This window comes from Odocoileus virginianus, chromosome 28 (genome assembly GCF_023699985.2).
Source record: "Odocoileus virginianus isolate 20LAN1187 ecotype Illinois chromosome 28, Ovbor_1.2, whole genome shotgun sequence".
NCBI lineage: Eukaryota > Metazoa > Chordata > Mammalia > Artiodactyla > Cervidae > Odocoileus > Odocoileus virginianus.
The window spans coordinates 35,921,571-35,943,243 of NC_069701.1; the positions used below are offsets into that span (position 1 = coordinate 35,921,571).

At 39.2% G+C, this 21,673-nt stretch overlaps 1 protein-coding gene across 2 annotated transcripts in view; it reads right to left on the bottom strand.

The window, feature by feature from the left end:
• ATL3 (atlastin GTPase 3) overlaps positions 1-21,673 on the bottom strand; it is a 41,787-nt gene that overhangs the window by 5,875 nt on the left and 14,239 nt on the right. For both annotated transcript variants that reach the window (XM_070457527.1, XM_070457526.1), the window contains exons 4-11: positions 17,186-17,290; positions 16,629-16,679; positions 13,851-13,907; positions 12,935-13,027; positions 11,915-12,053; positions 1,938-2,065; positions 1,282-1,338; positions 101-172 (exon numbers count right to left, since the gene is read on the bottom strand). In XM_070457527.1, the coding sequence (XP_070313628.1) occupies positions 101-172; positions 1,282-1,338; positions 1,938-2,065; positions 11,915-12,053; positions 12,935-13,027; positions 13,851-13,907; positions 16,629-16,679; positions 17,186-17,290 (702 nt within the window). The remainder of the gene's footprint in view (positions 1-100; positions 173-1,281; positions 1,339-1,937; positions 2,066-11,914; positions 12,054-12,934; positions 13,028-13,850; positions 13,908-16,628; positions 16,680-17,185; positions 17,291-21,673) is intronic.

Genomic DNA, 21,673 nt, shown 5'->3' on the forward strand with positions numbered 1-21,673 from the left:
ATCATCATAAGATACACTAAGCAGGATCAAGCTGGGACATCTGAAGTTAAAAATGTTGCCCAGGTTAGATGTTTCAGAGTAAGACTTATGACCAACATACCTCTTCCATGTTGTTGTAATAAACGTCCTTGGCAGAGGCTGCAGCTGCTAAATTGTTGGCTTCAGCGGTGGCCTTTTAAGAAAGAACACCACAAACTATAGGCCTTTTAAGAAAGAACACCACAAACTATAAATCCTTTCTCTTTTAATACTCTTCCACAAATAACCGAACAGAAGTTTTGTTTCATTCTATTCCCCATTCTTCCTTCTTTATGATTCTTCTGTTATTTTTCAGGTTTCCACACAGTCCAACTGATTAAATGAAATACACCTTTTCTGCCAGATTTTCTGCCAAAAAATGTTCTCATACATAAGAATTTTTGTCATAAAACTAAACCTCTGAAAATACTTCTTTTGCTTCAATTTTGTATGTTAAGAAATAGATGTAACTCAGAAGAGAAAAAATTCATCTTTACAATACCAATCCCACATGCTAACTCCCTTTGTGAAAATATTTGTCTACTAAAGAAATAAACATGTGGCAATAAACAACCTTATCTTCAGCACCTCTAAGTCAGAAATCATATGTATTCACAAAATGACATCTTGAAAACATCAAAATGTTGATAACAAAACTTGCTGAAAATGAAAAACCTGATTAGTAAATAGATAAGTCAGGACATGTTTTATGAAAATAGACAACAAACAGGCAATAGGAGAACAATTTGTCTAACAGAATAGGGTATGTTTAACTTGGGTACAGTACACTTGTGGGGAAGCTGTTCTGTTCTAACTCCACCACCAGGAATACAGACAAGAAGATCAGAAGTTAGTCACACTGCTGCAAACATGCTAGACGTGAACAGACCTCAGCATGATGAAAAGGGGGGGCCTCCCCTGCTGGCTCAGTGGTAAATAATCTGTCTGCCAATGCAAGGACACAGGTTTGATCCCTGGTCCAGGAAGATTCTACACACCACAAGGCAACTAAGCCTGTGTGCTACAACTACTGAGCCCATGCTATGAGCCCGTGAGCTACAACTACTGAAGCCCGCACGCCCCAGAGCCCAGGCTCTGCAACGAGAAGCCACTGCAGGAAGACGCCCAGTGCACCGCAGCGAAGAGCAGCCCCCCTCCAGAAAGCCCTCGGGCAGCAACGAAGACCCAGCACAGCCAAAAGTAAATACAAGTTTTAAAAAAAAAGAAAAGGGGAACTACCAGGACTGTCAAAGAACTGCTTACCTGAAGCATGGATTTGGGGTGAGGCAGATCTTCTCCTTGGTAAATTTTAATATATGCCTTAGAATATAAACATAAGAGCAATTATGAAAAACGCCATTCGTCATATTTAACTGCAGCTTACTTCTCAGAAACAGTGACCATACAACTGCATTTTCCTAAAGACCTAGATCCACACCCAGGAATTAGCAAAAACACAGCACAGCTCTGAGTGCATGTTAGCATTTTTTTAGTTAACTAAAAATACTCTCAAAGCAGCACACGCCTACCAAGGCTACGCTCCCGCCAGACTCCGCATGCACGCTGGCCTCACCACTGCCTGTGGGCAGAGTGCCCATCCGCCGTGAGGTAGTCGTGTCACATCTAGGTGCCGTCTCCTACTCACAGCACTTCCTAACCACCTCCTCTCCACACCATCGTCCTTGAGGAAGTCTTCCTTTACCACAGTAACCACTCCTCTAAGAGAGTGCAGAGAACGAACATCCGTTTGGTGCCTAGACCAATACTGCCACCCAGTGGCCCACTCCTGGAAGGACACTGGAGTCTGAAAAGGCTTTTCCTTCCAACTCCCCAAGCTTTAAAATACCTGAACCGAGTTCACAACCTGTATCAGTTTCACTAAAAGTCAAATATTTTAATAATGAAAACCCTATATTTACCTTAAAATACTCCAGCAGTCCCCGACAGGTGACTTTTGAGCCATTGATCTCCTTCTCCATTAAGTTGGCTGGGTTTAATACATACAGGATCAGTGTCTGTAACTGCTCTTTGAATTCACTGGCAATGTCTGTTCGCAGGACCAAGAAAAAGGAAACAATAGGCCAAACAGATTTATTCAACCAAGGGGAGCATAAAGCACAATCTTCAGTCTATCTGGTTGTTCTAACATCTGCTAGCTGAAAGAGAGGGGCAGGTGTCCCAGACTGTGAGCCTGACCCTTTCTGGCAATAACCCGGTTGCCGATGGGTCTCTGTTCTCATGTACCTGTACGGTCTCCTTCCTTTCCGCAGTATTAAGTCCTCTCTAGTCTATATCAGCGCAGAAGGCAATGGCACCCCACTCCAGTACTCTTGCCTGGAAAATCCCATGGACGGAGGAGCCTGGTAGGCTTCAGTCCATGGGATCACTAAGAGTCGGACACGACTGAGCGACTTCACTTTCACTTTTCACTTTCATGCATTGGAGAAGGAAACGGCAACCCACTCCAGTATTCTTGCCTGGAGAATCCCAGGGACGGGGGAGCCTGGTGGGCTTCCATCTATGGGGTCACACACAGTCGGACACGACTGAAGTGACTTAGCAGCAGCAGCAGTTCATAACAGAATATGCAGAATATCACTACCCTGGTTTTCACTCTGCGAGATTCACGTCTACTCCCTACACGTCCAAGAAATTTTACTTTTTATTTTACGGGACTTCCCTGGCAGTTCAGTGGTAAGGACTCTGCCTTCCACAGGAGGTGGGGGTTCAATCCCTGGTTGGGGAACTAAGATCCCACATGCCTTGTGGCCAAAAAGCCAAAACACAAAACTGAAGTAGTGTTGTAACAAATTCAATAAAGACTTCAAAAATGGTCCACATTAAAAAAAAAAAAATCTTAAAAAAAAAAAAGAATTTCATTAATATATCTTCAGGAAAACTTTATCAACCCTTCAGGTTCTCCCAGACCAGGCCTTTGCAACACCCTTGCTCTCCCCCTTAAAAGCATTATAAATCACTATTTATTCATTTGCTTTACTTTTGTTATTTTTTTAACGTTAAATGAAGTAGAAGCACCTGAACCTCATGATATTTAATTTCTATTATCTCCTCAGAGAGGTTCTCTGGGCCACCCCAAAGGGGAAAGACTACTATTTCAGAAAACATGACAGCTTCTTTCCAGCTTCTGTAGTGTTCCCACAGAGGGTTCAGGAAGCTGTTAAACAGAGCTCTTTCCTCAAAGTGAGAACTAGCTGGCCCAAGTACGAATATGCGAGGAATCTGATTTATATGATCCAGCATCTTCATAATTCAAGTTATTGAATTCAACTAATTCAAACTATCAGCTAAAAATAGACAGGAACCCACACAAAGGTAGGAACTCCTTAACACTGCATAACCCAAATTTACAAAATGGAGATAGTCTTATGTATTCATTTAACAGATTTTGACCACCTTTTTGTGGCAGGCATTGTTTTAAGAGTTGGGGATAGAGCAGTGAATAAAACAAAAGTGGTTTACTAAATTTTTTCCAGCTACAAGGATCACCATAAAAATCTCCACAGAAAAACTTCAGGTTATTTTATTTATAAAGATTACAGGGTCTTCTAAGAGGAATTACTAGGTATGTGAGAAAAATATAAATTGCTGGAAAATATTCAAAACTATTAAAAAATATATGGCAAAAACCACTACAATATTGTAAAGTAATTAGCTTCCAACTAATCAAAATAAATGGAAAAAAAAATTTTTTAATAAAAAATATAACAACCATCAATAAAACCCACCATCAGACAATCAAAATTAACATTTAAAATATTCTCCCCTTCCTTTTTAAGGCTCTTATATATTGCTAAACTGCTTTTGTAGAAGATTGTACCAACTTATATCCCTATCACCAACATATGAGAAGGCTTGTTCATTACTACGAACGCAAGAGATTTTTATTGTTTTTAAAACCTTTGCTGACTTGATTGGCAAAAAAATCGTTATCTTGCAGCTTCTGCTTCTGACAGTACTAAACATCAGAGAATCGGACGGGATCTTCTTCCTAACAAGATCCTGCAAAAGATACTCTATTCCAGTGTAGACTTGGAAGTCTACAAAGAGAGTCTACAAAGTCTACAAAGAGAGCTGCAAGGGGCTGAGTAGGTGGGAAATGAGCTGAAACCAGAGCACTGAGCTAAGTAATGTGAAGCTGTGGCTCGTTTGAGGCCATTCACTATAACGGGGTAACAAACTTTGTGCAAAAATAATTCCCGAATTAAGTTGGATCCTGAAACGGGACTGCAATTGTCCTGGGTTGGTAAGCCCCTAGCTCCCCGAGGCAGCAAACACAGATCAAATCTCCTCTGGAGGAAAAAAAAGATCTGAATAATATACCAAAGAACAGCACAGAGAGATCGGATGATGCAAAATAAGGAAGAAAACTAAGATATGGAAGACAGAATACAAGGTTCACAACTAAAAACAGACATACAGAATCTTGACATTGCAGAGAAAGAACACCCAATCGAAAACTAGACAAGAAGAATTTCAGAGAAAAGGAAACATGAATGGAAATAAATACATGAAAAGATATTCAACCCCATTAGTAATCAGAGAAATGCAATTTAAGATCACAATGAGATACTATTTTATAATCACTAATTTAACAAAACTAAGATGGCTGTTAATACCAAGTGTTGCCAAGGATATGGACCAATGGGAATTTTTATAACACTGATGAAGGAGTGTAAATTGGAATAAGAACTTTGGAAAACAATTTCGCATAACCTAAGGTGAAGGTATACATATTTCAATTATCCATCAATCCCACTTTTAAGCACATAACCTGGGAAACTCCCATATATCCACATCCACAAGAATGTTAATAGCAGTGCTACTCATAATAGCAAAAAGACTAGAGAAGCCCAAACTTCCGAGAATAAACTGTTACATTCACAGGAGGCACTGTTATCCTACAATGAAACTGAATGAATTACAATCACATGCAATAATACAGATAGCCTTAAAAATGAAGCACACAAAGACAGTAATGACAGCTCTATATGCAAGACAACAAAAGAGACACAGATGTGAAGAGACTGTTGGACTCTGTGGGAGAAGATGACGGTGGAATGATTTGAGAGAATAGAATTGAAACATGTATATTACCATATGTAAAATAGATGACCAGTGCCAAGTTCAATGCACGAAGCCGGGCACCCAAAGTTGGTGCTCTGGCACAACCCAGAGGGATGGGGTGGGGAGGGAGGTGGGAAGGGGGTTCAGGATGGGGGACACATGTACACCCGTGATTGATTCATGTTGATGTATGGCAAAAACCACCACAATATTGTAATTAGCCTCCAATTAAAATAGATAAATTAATTTAAAAGAAAACAAAAATTAAAAAATAAAGCTCACAGTGAAAATGCAAATTGGCCACATACTATATTTTTATAAAGTTAAAAAAAAAATTGAAGAAACTTAGCAAAAGACTGTTAAGTGAATCAAACACAAGGGCTTCCCTGGTGGCTCAGATGGTAAAGAATCTACCTGCGATGCGGGAGACCTGGGTTTGATCCCTGGGTTGGGAAGATGCCCTGGAGAAGGGAGCAGCTACCCACTCCAATATTCTGGCCTGGAGAATTCCACGGATAGAGGGCCAGGTGGACTATAGTCCATTGGGTCCCAAAGAGTCGGACACAGCTGGGCAACTTTCACTTCACTTCACTTCACATACAAGTAGTAACTTTTTTAATTCAAGGACAGAATAAGCAAAATTTAGAATAGTAGTTATTTCTGTGGCGAGGCAGGGAGAAGGAAAGAAGCATACAAATATAGAAAACAGCACTGATAATGTTCTTAATAAGAGACTGGAAAACTACAGCCCTTGGGCCAAATATGATAGCTAACTATATTTATAAATAAAGTTTTATTGAAATATAACCATGTACATTCATTAATACAATTGTCTATGGCTGCTTTCTTGCTACAAAGCAGAGCTAAATAATTATACAGCCCACAAAGTCTAAAATATTCACTGTTTACTCCATTACAGAAAGTGTGCCAATTCTAGTTCCAGATATTAAGTTGGGTAGTGGGTTGATGATATTCATTACATTTCATACCTTACATATATACATTATGTGTATTCTTTCTTATATGTAATACTGATGCATTCCTTTGGATATCAAATAGCATATTTAAAAATTTAATGGTAGATCATTCTAATTTGCTTTTATTTATTTTATTACTTGTTAGGCCAAACTCTCTCCCCTATTTGTTCATCAGCTGATTACCTTTTCAGTGAACTTTTAGGGCCTTTATCTTAGTCACTCTTCAGCAAGTAAATAGATATATTGTTCTTCATGTGTACTATGGTAACTGAAATTTTTTTCCGTTTTGTTTGCCTTTTTATAAACATGCATAAGATTATTATGTATTCAAAAGTATAGCACTTTTTCTTGATAATTTCTTTTATTGCTTCTAATTTTAAAGAGTCCTTTCCCAATTCCAGAGGTCAAATAAAAATTTTTCCCCATGCTTTCAATTTTATAATTAGAGTTTACTTATGGCTCATAAACTGAAATCTGCATGAGATTCTTTTTTTTCTAAATAGTAACATATACTTCTAATCATTGATTTCTACACCATCTTAAATAATCAATCATAAGATCTCTTGACATCAAAAAATGTTTGTTTTTTAATGAGCTACCTAAATAAACAGATACCGATCTCCATCTAAATACCCTTAATTCCATAGTCTTCTCAGGATGGCACCAAAATATGGCCCTATACCAACTTTAAAAAGGGGTTGATCCCTACATTTAACATTTGATAAAGGTGACATTTCAACCAGTGAGGACAAGTTGGACTCTTCGACAGTGTTGAGACGCATAAGTAGTCATTCGGAAAATAAGCTGGATCCAAATTGGATCATTGGGAAAGACCCTGACCCTGGGAAAGACTGACGACAGAAGGAGAAGGAGACGACAGAGGAGGACATGGTTAGATGGCATCACCAACTCGATGGGCGTGAGTTTGAGCAAGCTCTGGGGGTTGGTGATGGACAGGGAAGGCTGGAATGCTGCAGTCCCTGGGATCGACACGACTGAGTGACTGACTGAATTGAACTGAAACTGGATTATAAATTATAATGTGAAAAAATGGGACCTCAAAATTTCAAGAAAGAAAAAATGGGACAAATTCTTTAAAACCCTGAAGTGAAAAACACACAAGTGTACATATTAATAATATGCTATCCTATGTATATTTATATTTGCTTTGCATATACTAAAGAAACTCTAGAAGCCTACAAAAATGGAATAGACTTTTTACTGAATACATTTTAACCCTTTTTGAGATTTAAAACATGCAACTGCATTATCCACTCAGAAAACTTTTTTTAAAGGTTTCAACAGTCATCACACTGAAAGGCTGAGTGAGAGCTTCAGAAATATTTCACAGCAGGATCTAGACACCACAAATGGTATTGTCCGGGGTTTTACCCAGATTTAACAGGCCCTCAACTATTAATGTTTCTATGAAGGCTGTACCAAAATATGAGTTTCAGACTTAAGAACAGACAAGAACTACTGTCACATGACTTAGACAATCTCAACATCTCATGGCGTCCAAGAAGATTGCTCCCTACAATGTCTTCTGTTTAATTTCTAGCTAACTGTCTCAGTAGTTATTGTATTAGGTCTCTCTGCTATAGTAAAAAAGGAAAAGAGTTTTCTTTATGGTGATGACAGTCATCCTGTGTCTGATGAAAAGGAGTCTCAAAAATGAGCTAATCTCCTAGCTAACTACTGTAGGAAGCAGCAGCTTAGCACTGATTATACCATAACTAAGATTGTGTCTGGCAGGTGTTCACCTCTGAATAAATGGTTATTCTTTTAAAAAATAAAGTAAGACCAGTAAAACAATCCCTGAAGTAATTAGGGGAACATTTGCAGAAATAGCTTCAGAATGCAGTTTTTAATAAATTTAAATGTTCTACAAAAACTACATGAAGGTCTTTTTCTGGATGACCCCTAAACATTCTCAGGCTAATGTCTTATCTAGGTTATACAGGGCAGAGCTGTAGGATCCCAACCAAGTCACTGTACAAGTATATGCTTGAGAAAATACAATGTCTAGGAAATTTTTTTTAACTCTCAGAAATGTTATCAACTCTACTTAAAGGTCCCCCACAATGAAGTTTATGTGGTTCTCAACCAAGCACTTGCCAAACATTCACAAGTCACACACCATTTGCAATGTAACATCCTCAATTTGCTCTTCACTCAAAATCCTTCAGTATCTTGTTTTAAAGGTCCCCTAAAATTACAAAATACCCATACACATATACCTTTGCAGAGCTAACAAGAATTCATCAACAATCCTCCTAATGACTACAGGTCCCTTAAAAGACACACAAAGGCAAGCTATTAACATATTTTTAAAGTGAAATAAAAAGGGAAATTTTTATTTCTCAAATCCTTCCTTTTTTAAAAACAACCTCATAAAAATTCACTTTTAAATAATTAGGATCATACAATATATGCTACTCTGTACTTTCCACATTTAACAACATATCATGAACATCTTCCTACGGAAATACAGATATAGTCATCTATCTACTTTTACCTTTTAAATGATTTATTTTCATCCCTTTGTGAGATGTACTGTAATTAAACAATTCCTCAGAAATATATATTTAGGTGGCTTCCAATAATTCACTATTATAATAATGCAGCAGTGGTACTGTTCTTGTCCACATATTTTTATGTACTTATATATGGATAGTTCCTAAGGAAAATTTCCTAAAAGTGAAATATTGGATCAAAAGATGTGAAGATTTACAATGCTGCTACTGTGGTACAGACTATACAAATTTGTACCAATACCTCTGCACTTTCTTGATTATAGTTAGGCAACACATATTTTCAGGAATTACGTCTTGACCATCTATATTTCTTCCTTTGGGACTTGCCTTTCCATGTAGCAAAAGAGGATTTTAACCCTAAAAATGTGTTTTACAGTTTTATCATGCATAGTGAATAATTATGAGACTAAAGGTTGCTTATATAGAATTTGTTCCCTATTTTATAATATGAAGCTTAGTACCCTTAATGTTTAGTGACAAACCCTTCACATCTGTAAATCCATGTACTCTGGAGTGTCCCCTGCTAAAATGCTTGTCTCTCTGGAATCTCGGAATGTGATCTTATTTAAAAATAGAGGCTTTACAGAGGTATTTAAGTTGAGATCATACTGGATGCAAGTGGGACCTAAATTCAAAGAGCAGTACCCTTGCAAGGAGAGAGAGCACAGGGGAGGTGGCCATGTGACCACAGAGGCAGAGAGCAGAGTGACGAAACTAAAAGCCAAGGACTGCCAAGGACTGCCAGCAACCACCAAGAGAAGCACAGGACAGATTCCCCTCAAGAGCCTCCAGAAGGAACCTAGCCTGACAACACCCTGATTTTGGAATTCTGGTCTCCTGAAACTGCTGGCGGATGAATTTCTTAAGAAATCTAGTTTATGGCACTTTTTTACAGCAGTTCCTAGGAAACTAACATAAAATACATACCCAAGAGTGATAGAAAATTTCAAAAGTCAAGGTTACAGAACTTTAAAAAGCTCTTCCTGTTTCCTAGAATAACATGATGAAAATTAATTTTAAAACAGAATATTCTGAAATATTTAGATGCTTAATAACATGCAGGAATGTCATGTTTGTATATTATGTATGTTGATGCCCAATAACCTGAAACCACCCTAAAGCAAGACAAAAGGTATGAGGAGTCACTCCCACCCACCCTCTCTTAAACATCTTCAGTTAAGATTCCACTGGATAGTTTCCCTACCAGTAATGAATATACCAGAGCTCAGATTTGGTAAATGCATGTCTAATAATGGAACATTAAAATCCTAAACAACACCTCACCTACAAACTCAACTTTCTTACCTACTCAACTCAGAGAATTCACTCACAACTGCTTTTGTTTCAGCACCAGTGTTGCCTAAGCAGATTTCTCTCCAAAGGCAGACCCCAACCTAGGGTTTCTGAACTGCCAACCTACAGGCTATGAAAGTTTCCCACTCAGGAAAGCTGCCAACCACATAAAATGTCGCACAGGTGACAAACAGAAGGTAAAGGTAAGTCTTTCAGACTCAATTTTTTTTTTTTTTGCAATAGTAAGACCAGCTGGATTGCAAATCTTAAGCTGAACGAGCATATTAACTTTCTTGAATCCACTGAGTTACATAAATTGTAAATTATGCCTTTTATGTTTAATACGAAGTAATAAAAAACTTCCACTTCACAAGGCAAGTTCTAGTAACTAAGCAGTGTAAATCCTCTAAGTGACTTGCCCAGTGCAGCAGAACTTCTGTTCTAGCACACTACAGCTTTGAGCAAGAAGGATCTGGATGTGGGTCTCTGTCTCACCCCCTACTAGCTGAGTACTCTGAGCAAGTTATGGACCTTTTCTAAGCCAGTTTCTTCATTTGTAAGATAAGGGAAATAATATCAGTTCCATGGAATTACTGGGAGCATTAAGTATAAAAGTAACTAGCATAGTGTTGGTGCTCAGTCGCTCTAGTTGTGTCTGACTCTTTGCGACCCCATGGACTGTAGCCTGCTAGGCTCCTCTGTCCCTGGGATTCTCCAGGCAAGAATACTGGAGTGGGCTGCCATTTCCTACTCCACATAGTGTTGCTGCTATGGTCTGAATGTCCGTGTCCTTCCAAAATTCACATGTTGAAATTCTAACCCCTAAAGGAGATAGTATTAGTAGGCAGGGCCTTTGGGAAGTGATTAGTCATGAGAGTGAAGCCAAGTGGGATCAGTGCTCCTATGAAAGAGATCCTACCATGCTCCCTAGCCCATTCCCCCCAAGAGGATACAACCAGAAGTTCTGAGGCCAGAAAGACAACCTCCCCAGATCATGCTGGCACTCAAATCTTGGAAATCCAGCCTCCAAAACTATGAGAAATGAATTTCTGTTTTTTATAAACTACCCAGGCTACGGTATTTTGTCACAGCACCCTGGAAAGACTGACAGCTGGGAACACAAATGGCCTCTAAAAATGGCAGCTATTATTATTTCAATTTTACTAGAAACCTAAGAAGCTCAAATGGGCTTCCCTGGTGGCTCAGTGATAAAGAATCCACCTGCCCATACAGGAGACGTGGGTTCAATCTCAGGGGATCAGAAATATCCCCTAGAGAAGGAAATGACAACCCTCTCCAGTATTCTTGCTGGGAAATCCCCTGGACAGAGGAGTCTGGTGGGCTACAGTCCATGGGGTCGCAAAAAGAGTCAGACTGGACTTAGTGACTGAAAACAACAAAAGAAGCTCAGATTAATTTATAAACGAAAGTGCTTGGTTAAACCCATGTGTAAACTGTGGACTAGCCATTAAATGACTCAAGGTTTCAGTGAGTCAGGATCAAAAATAAGACAATGGAACTCAAGAGTCCCACCTCTGATTCCTCTAAGCTATCATCTGGTTACCACTTCCTGATAGTAACTCATGACTCAGCACCAAGTTTGCTATAATCACAAATAAGATGAAAACAATAGCCATGCCATGCATCATACTACCTTTGTTTGGGACTTTAGTTTTACTTCATAAAAATGAGCTGACTAATGTTAAGTCTTCCTTTATCTAGCATTTTTATCTCTTGTAAACCAGGAATCACAACATCATTCTTAGAAAGATCATTAATGGGTATTACCACAACCATTTCAGATGGAGAAACTAAGATAATATAATTCTGATGGTCACACTAAGGTAGGAGAAAAAAACTGAACTAGACTCTAAACACTGTTCTTTCTAAAAGAACACAGTATTTTTGTTAAGGACTTACTGTTCACAATTGATATTTTCTGGTCACTCTTTTTAATTCCAAAGATAAAAATCACATGTATAAATAACATCATTTGCAACACACCTTTCAATTTGCCATCAAAGTCAGGGCTTGTGGCCACCTGGAGTCCTGGATGTGGTAGTAGAAAACAGGAGACGCTGGAGAAACATGAATGGATGTGATTCCGGACATTCTGAATTTCTTCATGTTGATGTTCTTTTACCTGCCAATAAAGGCCAACAATTTACAAACGACCATGTGTTTTTCCTAACCGGCACTCACTAGTATAGGACAAAGAGAAGAAGAATTTCAAACTCTAAAAGATCATAGTGGCCCAGGTGTTGTCCAGTGAGGAAACTCAGAACCCTGAGAAGCAATAAATGCATAAATTTGATTAACTACAGCTTGGCTCCTAGAGCTATCGAAGAGCAGGTACTACAAAGTTTCTTAAAAGAGTACTGCACAAGACTTAGGAAGAATAAGGGAAGATTTGTGGGCGCGAAGGGCACGGAAAGGCTTGTGGGCATGAACCACTGAGCAGTGATCGACTGTGTTTTAATTTTGGAAAACAGGCTAAGCCTGTTTGTATCCACACCAGAAACCAAAAGCACATATGGACTCATGTGAATTGTGAAATGGAAATTGCAATCAAAGCTTGGGCTTTTGCCTGGGGTTTTTCTCTCCAATCCATGTGAGTTATATACACAGGTTCTATAACCTTACCATGAATAATATCAGTTTGTGCTAATTAATAATTCCTAAGTGTTTAACACACAATGTAATTTTCCATCATCTGCTTTAAATACAGTGGTGGAGAGTGGTTTAGTCGCTAAGTTGTGTCCAACTCCTGTGACCCCACTGACTATAGCCAGCCAGACTCCTCTGTCCATGGGATTTCCCAGGCAAGAATACTGGAGTAGGTTGCCATTTCTTTCTCCAGAGGATCTTCCTGATCCAGGAATTGAACCCAGGTCTCCTGCAGTGCAGGCAGATTCTTTACCAACTGAGCTAAGAGGGAATCCCTTTAAATATAGTAGCTAAAGGCAAATGAGAAAGTTATCACTACTTTTAGGTAATTCCTCAGAAGACTATATTTCTATTTACCTGTAGACGCTTTTCCAAAAATGACATTCCTCCCTGTAATCCATAGTTGTATTCATAAGGGAAACTCCAGTCTCGAACCAGGAACATCAGTGTCTATTTAGAAAAAGAGCAGAATGCATTATAAAACTACATAAATGTATTTTCAAAATAACCATTGAAATACTTCTTCGCAAAATGTCAGCTTCTTCAAAAGGGGCAAGAAAATGTGCTAAAGGATTTATCTACCCAATCCTACCCTGTAATGTCTTAGAAACCCTATAAAGACTAGAAGGACATGCATAAGCCATTTGTGAGGTCAGTATATCTCATCTGATATTTTTGTCCTTATGGGTTAAGAGAAGAGATTGATGAAAACAGACTGATGAGAAAATGCTACATTCAGGGGTCTGCTCAAAAGGCAAGTATGAAGAATAAGGTGAAGGACAAGGAAAAAAAGAGCACTAGCTAATCATAAAATGAGATCTGTTAACGTCAGACAGGGAAAAAAAACGAAAATAAAAACAATGCTTAGAGATCTTTTAATCTTACTGAGGCTACTGTGCATTTTAATCCTCATAAAGCAGTTATCTAAAGCTGGGGTCAGCAAACGTTTTCTGTAAAGGGCCAGAGAGTAAGTATTTCAGACTGTTGTAGCAAGAAGCAGCCATGGACAATACAAATGAGTGTAGCTGTGTTCCAATAAACCCTTCACTATGGCCAACTGACATTTAAATTTCAGATTATTTCCACATACCATGAAATATTATTCCTCTTTTGATTTTTTTTAACCATCTAAAAAAGTAAAAAAAAAAAACACTCCTAACTCACAGGTCATATAAAAACAGAGAGTTGGCCATATTTGGCCTGTGGATTATATAGTTTGCTCATCTATGAACTAAAACAAAGATGTGACTTATATTTACAGTTAACAGTCTACCTGGAAGGGTTTTTGGAAAATTTCATCCATCGCCAGACGACCATATTCTGTGAAGAGCTTTAAAAAAGAAGAGTTATGGTTTGTAAGGCAATATTACATAAAGTACTTTAATGACTATTCTGTAGCAAATAATTCTTTTAACAGACTGAATACTATTTATATGAGGCCAAAATTCTACACTCCCACAGGAATCACGAACCTTAAAATAATCTAGACTATTCCTCTCTCACAAATTCCTCATCCCAATTCATTAGCAAACCCAAAATCCAACCATGTGCAACTTCCACGTGGCTTAGAATATTGCGACAGCTTCTCACTGTGTCAGCCCCAGACTCTCCTCAATACAGCGGCTACAGTGGCTCTGTTGTATGTTAAGGTTAGTCAGACCACATGATGCCTCTACTGGAAACCCTTCAACCTCATTGCGAATAAAAGCCAGACCCTACAGTGTGATCTGGCCACACTGGCCCTCCTTGATGTTCCTCGAACTTGCTGCGTGCACTGCCATCCTAGGGCCTTTGTTCTGATGCTTCCTTCTGCCTGCAATGTTCTTCCCCAAACACCTGAACAGCTACATCGCTCCTTCAGGTATTTACTCCAATGATTCCTTTCTAACGAAGCTTCTCATGGCCATCTACCTAAAAACATTACACCTCTCCACCCAGTATTTCCTATCCCATGTCCTTTCAAATTTTTCTCCTCACTTGTCTATACACTATACCTTTACTTATCTTGATTAGTAACAGTCTTCACTACTAGCATTTAAAGTCTATGAGGGCAAGGATGTTCTGAGCACTATGGGACCTCCAGCACCGAGGACAGCATATACCAGACCTGCAGGATGCATGCTATTTGAATGACCCAATGAATGAATTCTTTAGAGTTAGGGTTTACCCGTTTACCTCTATCTCTTCATGAAGCTGCACCAAAAAGCACAGCGAAATGAAGTGCAAAAGTCACAAACTCACAGGACAGAGAGGCAGAGAAAGGGCATGAAAAAGACTTGTCACAAACACTCTGGAAGGAGAACAAATGAGAACTGTCTTGGGTTTTGGCATTCTCCACCCCGCTAAGAATAAGAAATCTATGAGGCAGAGGCCAAAAAGTAACAACCAGAGTCTCTCAGCAGCATCCCTGAAAGGCTCAAAAATTAAAGCACCAGTTACCCTGAAAGAGGAGGTGAGGGAGCGGGGCTGACGACTAAGGAAACGGTTGGAAGTCTTTATATGTTATTATATACACATATCACGTCCAGCTTACCCAGCTGAGAGATGATACATTTCTACTGTTTTAAGTCACCCAGGTTATGGCACTCTGTGACGTGTGTGCAGCAGTCCTGAGGCATCACTCACGCCTAGTCGTTTCTGCACCCTCTCACTGCCAGGACTACAAAACCCATAAGGAATCAGGTCGAGCTCACACACCAGTGTTATCACAGCACGTGGTCCACTGCCTCTCACTGAGTGTTGCTGTTGTTCGGTTGCTCAGTTGGGTCTCTTTGAGACCGCACAGACTGTAGCCCACCAGGCTCGTCTGTCCATGCGGTTTCCCCGGCAAGAATACTGGAGTGGGTTGCCTTTTGCTGACCCAGGGGATCTCCCTGACCCAGGGGTCAAACTCATGTCTCCTGCACTGGCAGGTGGACTCTTTCCCACTGATCGACCAGGGAAGCTCTCACACAAATTAGGTATTCCAAAAAATGTGCAAAAGAAAGGAGCTTAGAAAGGAGTCAGTTTCGGGTGAAAAGGTTATCAAACTCAAGTTTTGATGGATACGTATCACGGAGCAACAGCTCTCAACAACCGAATGATGGCACTGGTGTAGAACCACCAATTATGAAGCACAAGTAACTGCTAACAGTAACATTAAGAGCCAAAATTTCAGAATTATTTTGTTATTTTTAAAAGGAATATAAATTAAAACTAATTCAAGGTAATCAATGACACCCCCACTCTCGTATTCTGATACATTTCTTGAACGTCAGTGGGAAGAGTAGAATTCAAGAAGCATGCCAGACTGCATCCAACTCTGGGATACCCAATGAAGAGGATTTTACAGGAAAAACGTGTAAGAACTGCTGCTATGGAGAAGAGAGGACATGACTAATAACAATACCAGGTTTAATAAGTAACAGCTAGCACATATTAAGCACATACTATTTTCCAGGCAATGACTCTATGCCTTTGATAAATATTAATTTATTTAGCCTCACTTGAATTATTGCAGTAGGTTCATAAGCAGTCTCACTGAGTGTATCATTGCACCTCTAAAAATATACTCTAAACACAACAGTCACCATGATCCTTTTATCACATGTCAAGCAATATCACTCCTCTCATGAAAACATGGCTTCCATCTCACCCAGAGGAAAAGCCCACGTCCTTACAAAGAAGGGCATCACTGGAAGCTGAGTGCCTGCTTCTCTGATGCCCTTCTCCTGTCTCACCCTCCAACCTCACCCATTGGCCTCCCTGCTATTCCTGGATCCCACCAAGGACACTCCACCTCAAGGTCTTTCTTCCTGTTATTTCCTCCCCTGCACCACTTTCCCCCCAAAATATCCACAGGATTTACCTACTCACTCTTTTCGGTCCCCTGCTTGACTCAGTAAGAGCATCCCTGACCACTCCAATCATAGATACACAGAGTGAAGGATTACCAGGAACCCGCACCTTCCTCCACACTTCAATCTTTTGCTGAAACTACTCAGTTGTAAAACACACCCTGGCCTTAAAACTTTTAAATGACATTATTAACATTTTTATGAGGAATACATACCTGCAGCTGTTGAAGATCATCTTCTTGAATGTTCTGGGACAAATTATAAATCTAGAAAACAAAATTTCAGATTGATACCACTCTAGTCTACTTTAGATGAATCCCAAGTAAGTCTAAAGCAGTGAACAGAAGCTTGTACAGTTAAAGGTCTGCATATAAGAATACGAGGTCTGTTTAAACAGTAATTTATCTGTCTTCTTGGAGAACTATGCATATATGGTTGAAATCACATAATTCTTCCTTTATAGTTTAAAATACAGTTTTCTTACTTTATTCACCAAATCTACATTTCCTGTATAATGCAACTGATTTAACTTCAATTTCCACTTTTCAGACTTTTCCTGGAATATACTATATATATTTACGACCTAAGTGGAAAAAAATTAATAATTTAGGCTGCTTCTTGAGCTTATAAGAGCTTCACCTATATCTGTAGTATAAAAAGAACATTTACATATCACCATAGGAATTCTGACAACAGAACAATAGCTGAAACTAGATGTGTCCTCTTCATCTTATTTCTTCTACAAAATTTTTCCCTAGTCAACTGGTTTTACCTGAACAGAGCTAGTCATGGTGCTCAGAGCAAAGATGGTAGCACAGTCTTTCACAGTGGACTGGCTGTCAAATGCCCCCTGGGTATCCATCAGAACAACTGCAACCTATAAAACACACACACAAACACACATACACAAAATATGTTAAAGTGAGAAGGAGGAAGCACATGCTTGTAGGTTCTATCAGAAAAACACAATTATAGTTAACCCTTGAATAACACAGGTTTGAAACACACGGGTCCACTTATATGCAGATTTTTTTCAATAAAGGTAAGTATTTAGATGCCTTGCTTTTTTGACCACAGAACTTTGCTAGAAAAGATTATCTGCTCTGACAGACAGTACAGAACAGAGGTGTACAGAGCAATACGAAAAGAGAGGAAAATCACCCTAACAATCAAGACAGCCAAATGTTGAAGCCAATTAGCTCACTTTTCAAGCCAGTCCTGTGGATGTTTTTGTTGTTGAAAAACAAATTTAAAATATTGACTTAGTTTAAACTCAGGCATTAACCAATAAAAATAAAACACATGGCCTTTTTGGCATTTCCCTGCAAAGCTGAATACTTCTCTTTAATTTATAGGATTTGCTGGTCATTTGATAAAAGAAAAACAAACATTGATTTCAATCTCTACAAAAAAGAGACCACACCACAGATGCCAAATGAAAGCAAGAGAATCAAAGCTGTCGTTCACTCTATATAACTAGGTTTCATGAAGCCTCATACTTTCCAAAAAGAACTTAATGACCCAGTCCCACCTTAAAAGTGAAATTTATGTAAAATGCTAAAACAAAAAAATGTAGTACCTACCATCCTTATATAACTTGCAATAATTGAAAAGATATCTGCACTCCCACCTTCACTGCAGCATTATTCACAATAACCAAGGTATGGAAACAGGCTAAATGTTGTTTGCCTGATGAATGGATAAACAAAATGGAGTATATATCCATACACTGGATTATTTTACCATGGAAATGAGTCAAGTCTCAATACATGTTACATCATGGTAGGGCCTTGAGGGCACTGGGCTGGCTGGGAGAGGTCATACAAAAGACCCATATTTTATACGATTCCATTTGTATGAAACAGCAAACATGGAGGAGGAAAGATCAGTTGTGGCCAGGGGCTGGGAGAGGAGGGAAATGGGACGTGACTGAGTTTCTTTGTGGGGGTGATGAAAATGTTCTGGCATTAGATGGTAATACTTGCACAGTCTTGAAGTGTACTAAAAATAGCTGAATTACACACTTTGAAAGGATGAATTTTATTGTAGGCAAATTATATCTCAATGAAAAAGAAAATCATAACATCTGCTAATAAGAAAAATGAGGCTAACTAGAGGGAAAAAGAAGAAATACTAAAGAGAAGCTCTTTGAGGAGTGGGAGTCATATGTATACTTAAAGTGCTGGATATTTGGAGGGAAATGGTATTCATGTATCATGTAGTGGAACAGTAAAATGCCCTAACAACCTTCAAGAACAGTTTGGCAATAGTGAGAAATAGAGGAAATGGGTATTCTCAGACCCAGTAATTCCACTTTTAAGAGACTTTCCAATGTTTTTTACTAGAACCCACAGTAAGAAATATATTTTGCATTACAATCAAATACACACATCCATAAAGCTGAAACTTCAATTTTTATCTGTTCTATATATACTCTAATACTTTCTAGTTCTTATTTTTAAAAAACTGGTCATAACAGTCCAAGTTCAATGCATTAGACAGGGCACTCAAAGCTGGTACACTGGGACAACCCAGAGGGATAGGATGGGGAGGGAGGTGGGAGGGGGACTCAGAATGGGGGACACACGAACACCTGTATTCAAAATTCTCCAAGCCACGCTTCAACAGTATGTGAACCGTGAACTTCCAGACGTTCAAGCTGGTTTTAGAAAAGGCAGAGGAACCAGAGATCAAATTGCCAACATCTACTGGATCACTGAAAAAGCAAGAGTTCCAGAAAAACATGTACCTCTGCTTTATTGACTATGCCAAAGTCTTTGACTGTGTGGATCACAACAAATTCTGGAAAATTCTGAAAGAGATGGGAATACCAGACCATCTGACCTGCCTCTTGAGAAACCTGTATGCAGGTCAGGAAGCAACAGTTAGAACTGAACAAGAACAACAGACTGGTTCCAAATCAGGAAGGAGTATGTCAAGGCTGTATACTGCCACCCTGCTTATTTAACTTATATGCAGAGTACATCATGAGAAATGCTGGGCTGGAGGAAGCACAAGCTGGAATCAAGATTGCCAGGAGAAATATCAACAACCTCAGATATGCAGATGACACCACTCTTATGGCATAAAGTGAAGAGGAACTAAAGAGCCTCTTGATGCAAGTGAAAGAGGAAGAATGAAAAAGTTGACTTAAAGCTCAACATTCAGAAAACTAAGACCATGGCACCTGGTCCCATCACTTCATGGCAAATAGATGGGTAAACAGTGGAAACAGTGGCTGACTTTATTTTTCTGGGCTCCAAAATCATTGCAGATGGTGACTGCAGCCATGAAATTAAAAGATGCTTGCTCCTTGGAAGAAAAGTTATGACCAACCAAGAGAGCATATTAAAAAGCAGAGACATTACTTTGTCAACAAAGGTCCGTCTAGTCAAAGCTATGGTTTTTCCAGTAGTCATGTATGGGTGTGAGAGTTGGACTATAAAGAAAGCTGAGTGCCGAAGAATTGATGCTTTTGAACTGTGGTGTTGGAGAAGACTCTTGAGAGTCCTTTGGACTGTTAGGAGATCCAACCAGTCCATCCTAAAGGAGATCAGTCCTGAATATTCATTGGAAGGACTGATGTTGAAGCTGAAACTCCAGTACTTTGGCCACCTGATTCGAAGAACTGATTCATGTGAAAAGACCCTGATGCTGGGAAAGACTAAAGGTAGGAGGAGGGGACGACAGAGAATGAGATGGTTGGATGGCATCACCGACTCAATGGACATGAGTTTGAGTAAACTCTGGGAGTTGGTGATGGACAGGGAAGCCTGGCGTGCTGCAATCCATGGGGTTGCAGAATTGGACATGACTGAGTGACTGAACTGAAATGTACACCCGTGGCTGATTTATGTCAATGTATGGCAAAAACCACCACAATATTGTAAAGTAATTAGTCTCCAATTATAATAAATTAATTAATTTTAAAAAATAAAATTAAAAACTAAACTAAAAAAAACTGGTCATAAGCAATAAATTGATTTCTCTATACTTTATTGGGTCATGGACACAGTTCAAAAAAAACTGTGGCCTGGAGACATGCTTGCACACTACTCACAAAAACATTTTTCAGGTTGTTCACTATAGCAGGAATTACAAAATGAAAAAAAGAAACAATCTAAATGCCCACCAGTAGGGAAATGAGTAAACAAAATACGACATATTCATTTGATGATTACTATTCCTGGTGGCTCAGATAATAAAGAATCTGCCTGAATTCAGGAGACTCGGGATTCAGTCTCTGGGTTGGGAAGATCCCCTGGAGAAGGAAATGGCAACCTACTCTGGTATTGTGGTCTGGAGAATTCCATGGACAGAAGAGCCTGGTGAGCTACAGTCCATGGGGTCACAATGAGTCAGACATGATTGAGCAACTAACACTTTATGAAACAACAGTTGCAAGACACTGGGCATCAGGTAACAAAGGATAACGATCCTTGAGAGAAAGAAAACAGATGAGGTCAGCCCTACAGGTGACACAGCTAACTGGCTAAGGCACAGGGCCGGGGAGCCCAGGCAGAGCCAACAGTCCCTGAGCTGAGAAAATACAGCTGAGAGTCAGGGAGACCAAGGCAACGGGACTCTCGGGCAGAGCACCTGAGAGGAGAGGGCTAGAGACAACGAACACCACGGATCGCAGAGGCCACATCAACTGCTCAGCTGACTCTTGACAAGCTCATGTGAATGAGAAGATTACCTGCGGCTGGAGAAAGAGACACTCAAAAGGCTTAGAGGGAAGAGTGCTCACTGCTCACAGAGGGCCAAGAATAGCACCTCTTCCCTCCAGTCAGACTGCAAAAGCCCTGTAATTCTCAAGTCTTGCCTCATTAGTAAGGAGCAAATAGCTCTAGATTAAATACAGCTGTCTCATTTAACAAACCCTAAAATAAAAGCAAGACCAAAAAGGATCCATCAGCTTCCAAATTTCTTAAATGCATCCCATATAACATGCTAAGTATTTTATGGGAATTCAAAAATATCCAGAATCCAACTAGTTAAAATTCACACATCTGGCACCCAATCAAAAGTTTGCAGGCATGCAAAGATATGACCCAAATGAGCATGCAAAGATATCACCCAAATGAGAAAAATCAATTAAAACTAACCCAGGACTGTCACAGATGTAAAACTAATAGAAAATGACTCTAAAACAGTATTCTGTATACCTGTACTTCATACATTCAAAAAGTTAAGTGCCATAAAAAACATTTAAACTTCTGAAGATGAAAATCTCAATGTCTGAAATGAAAAACACACT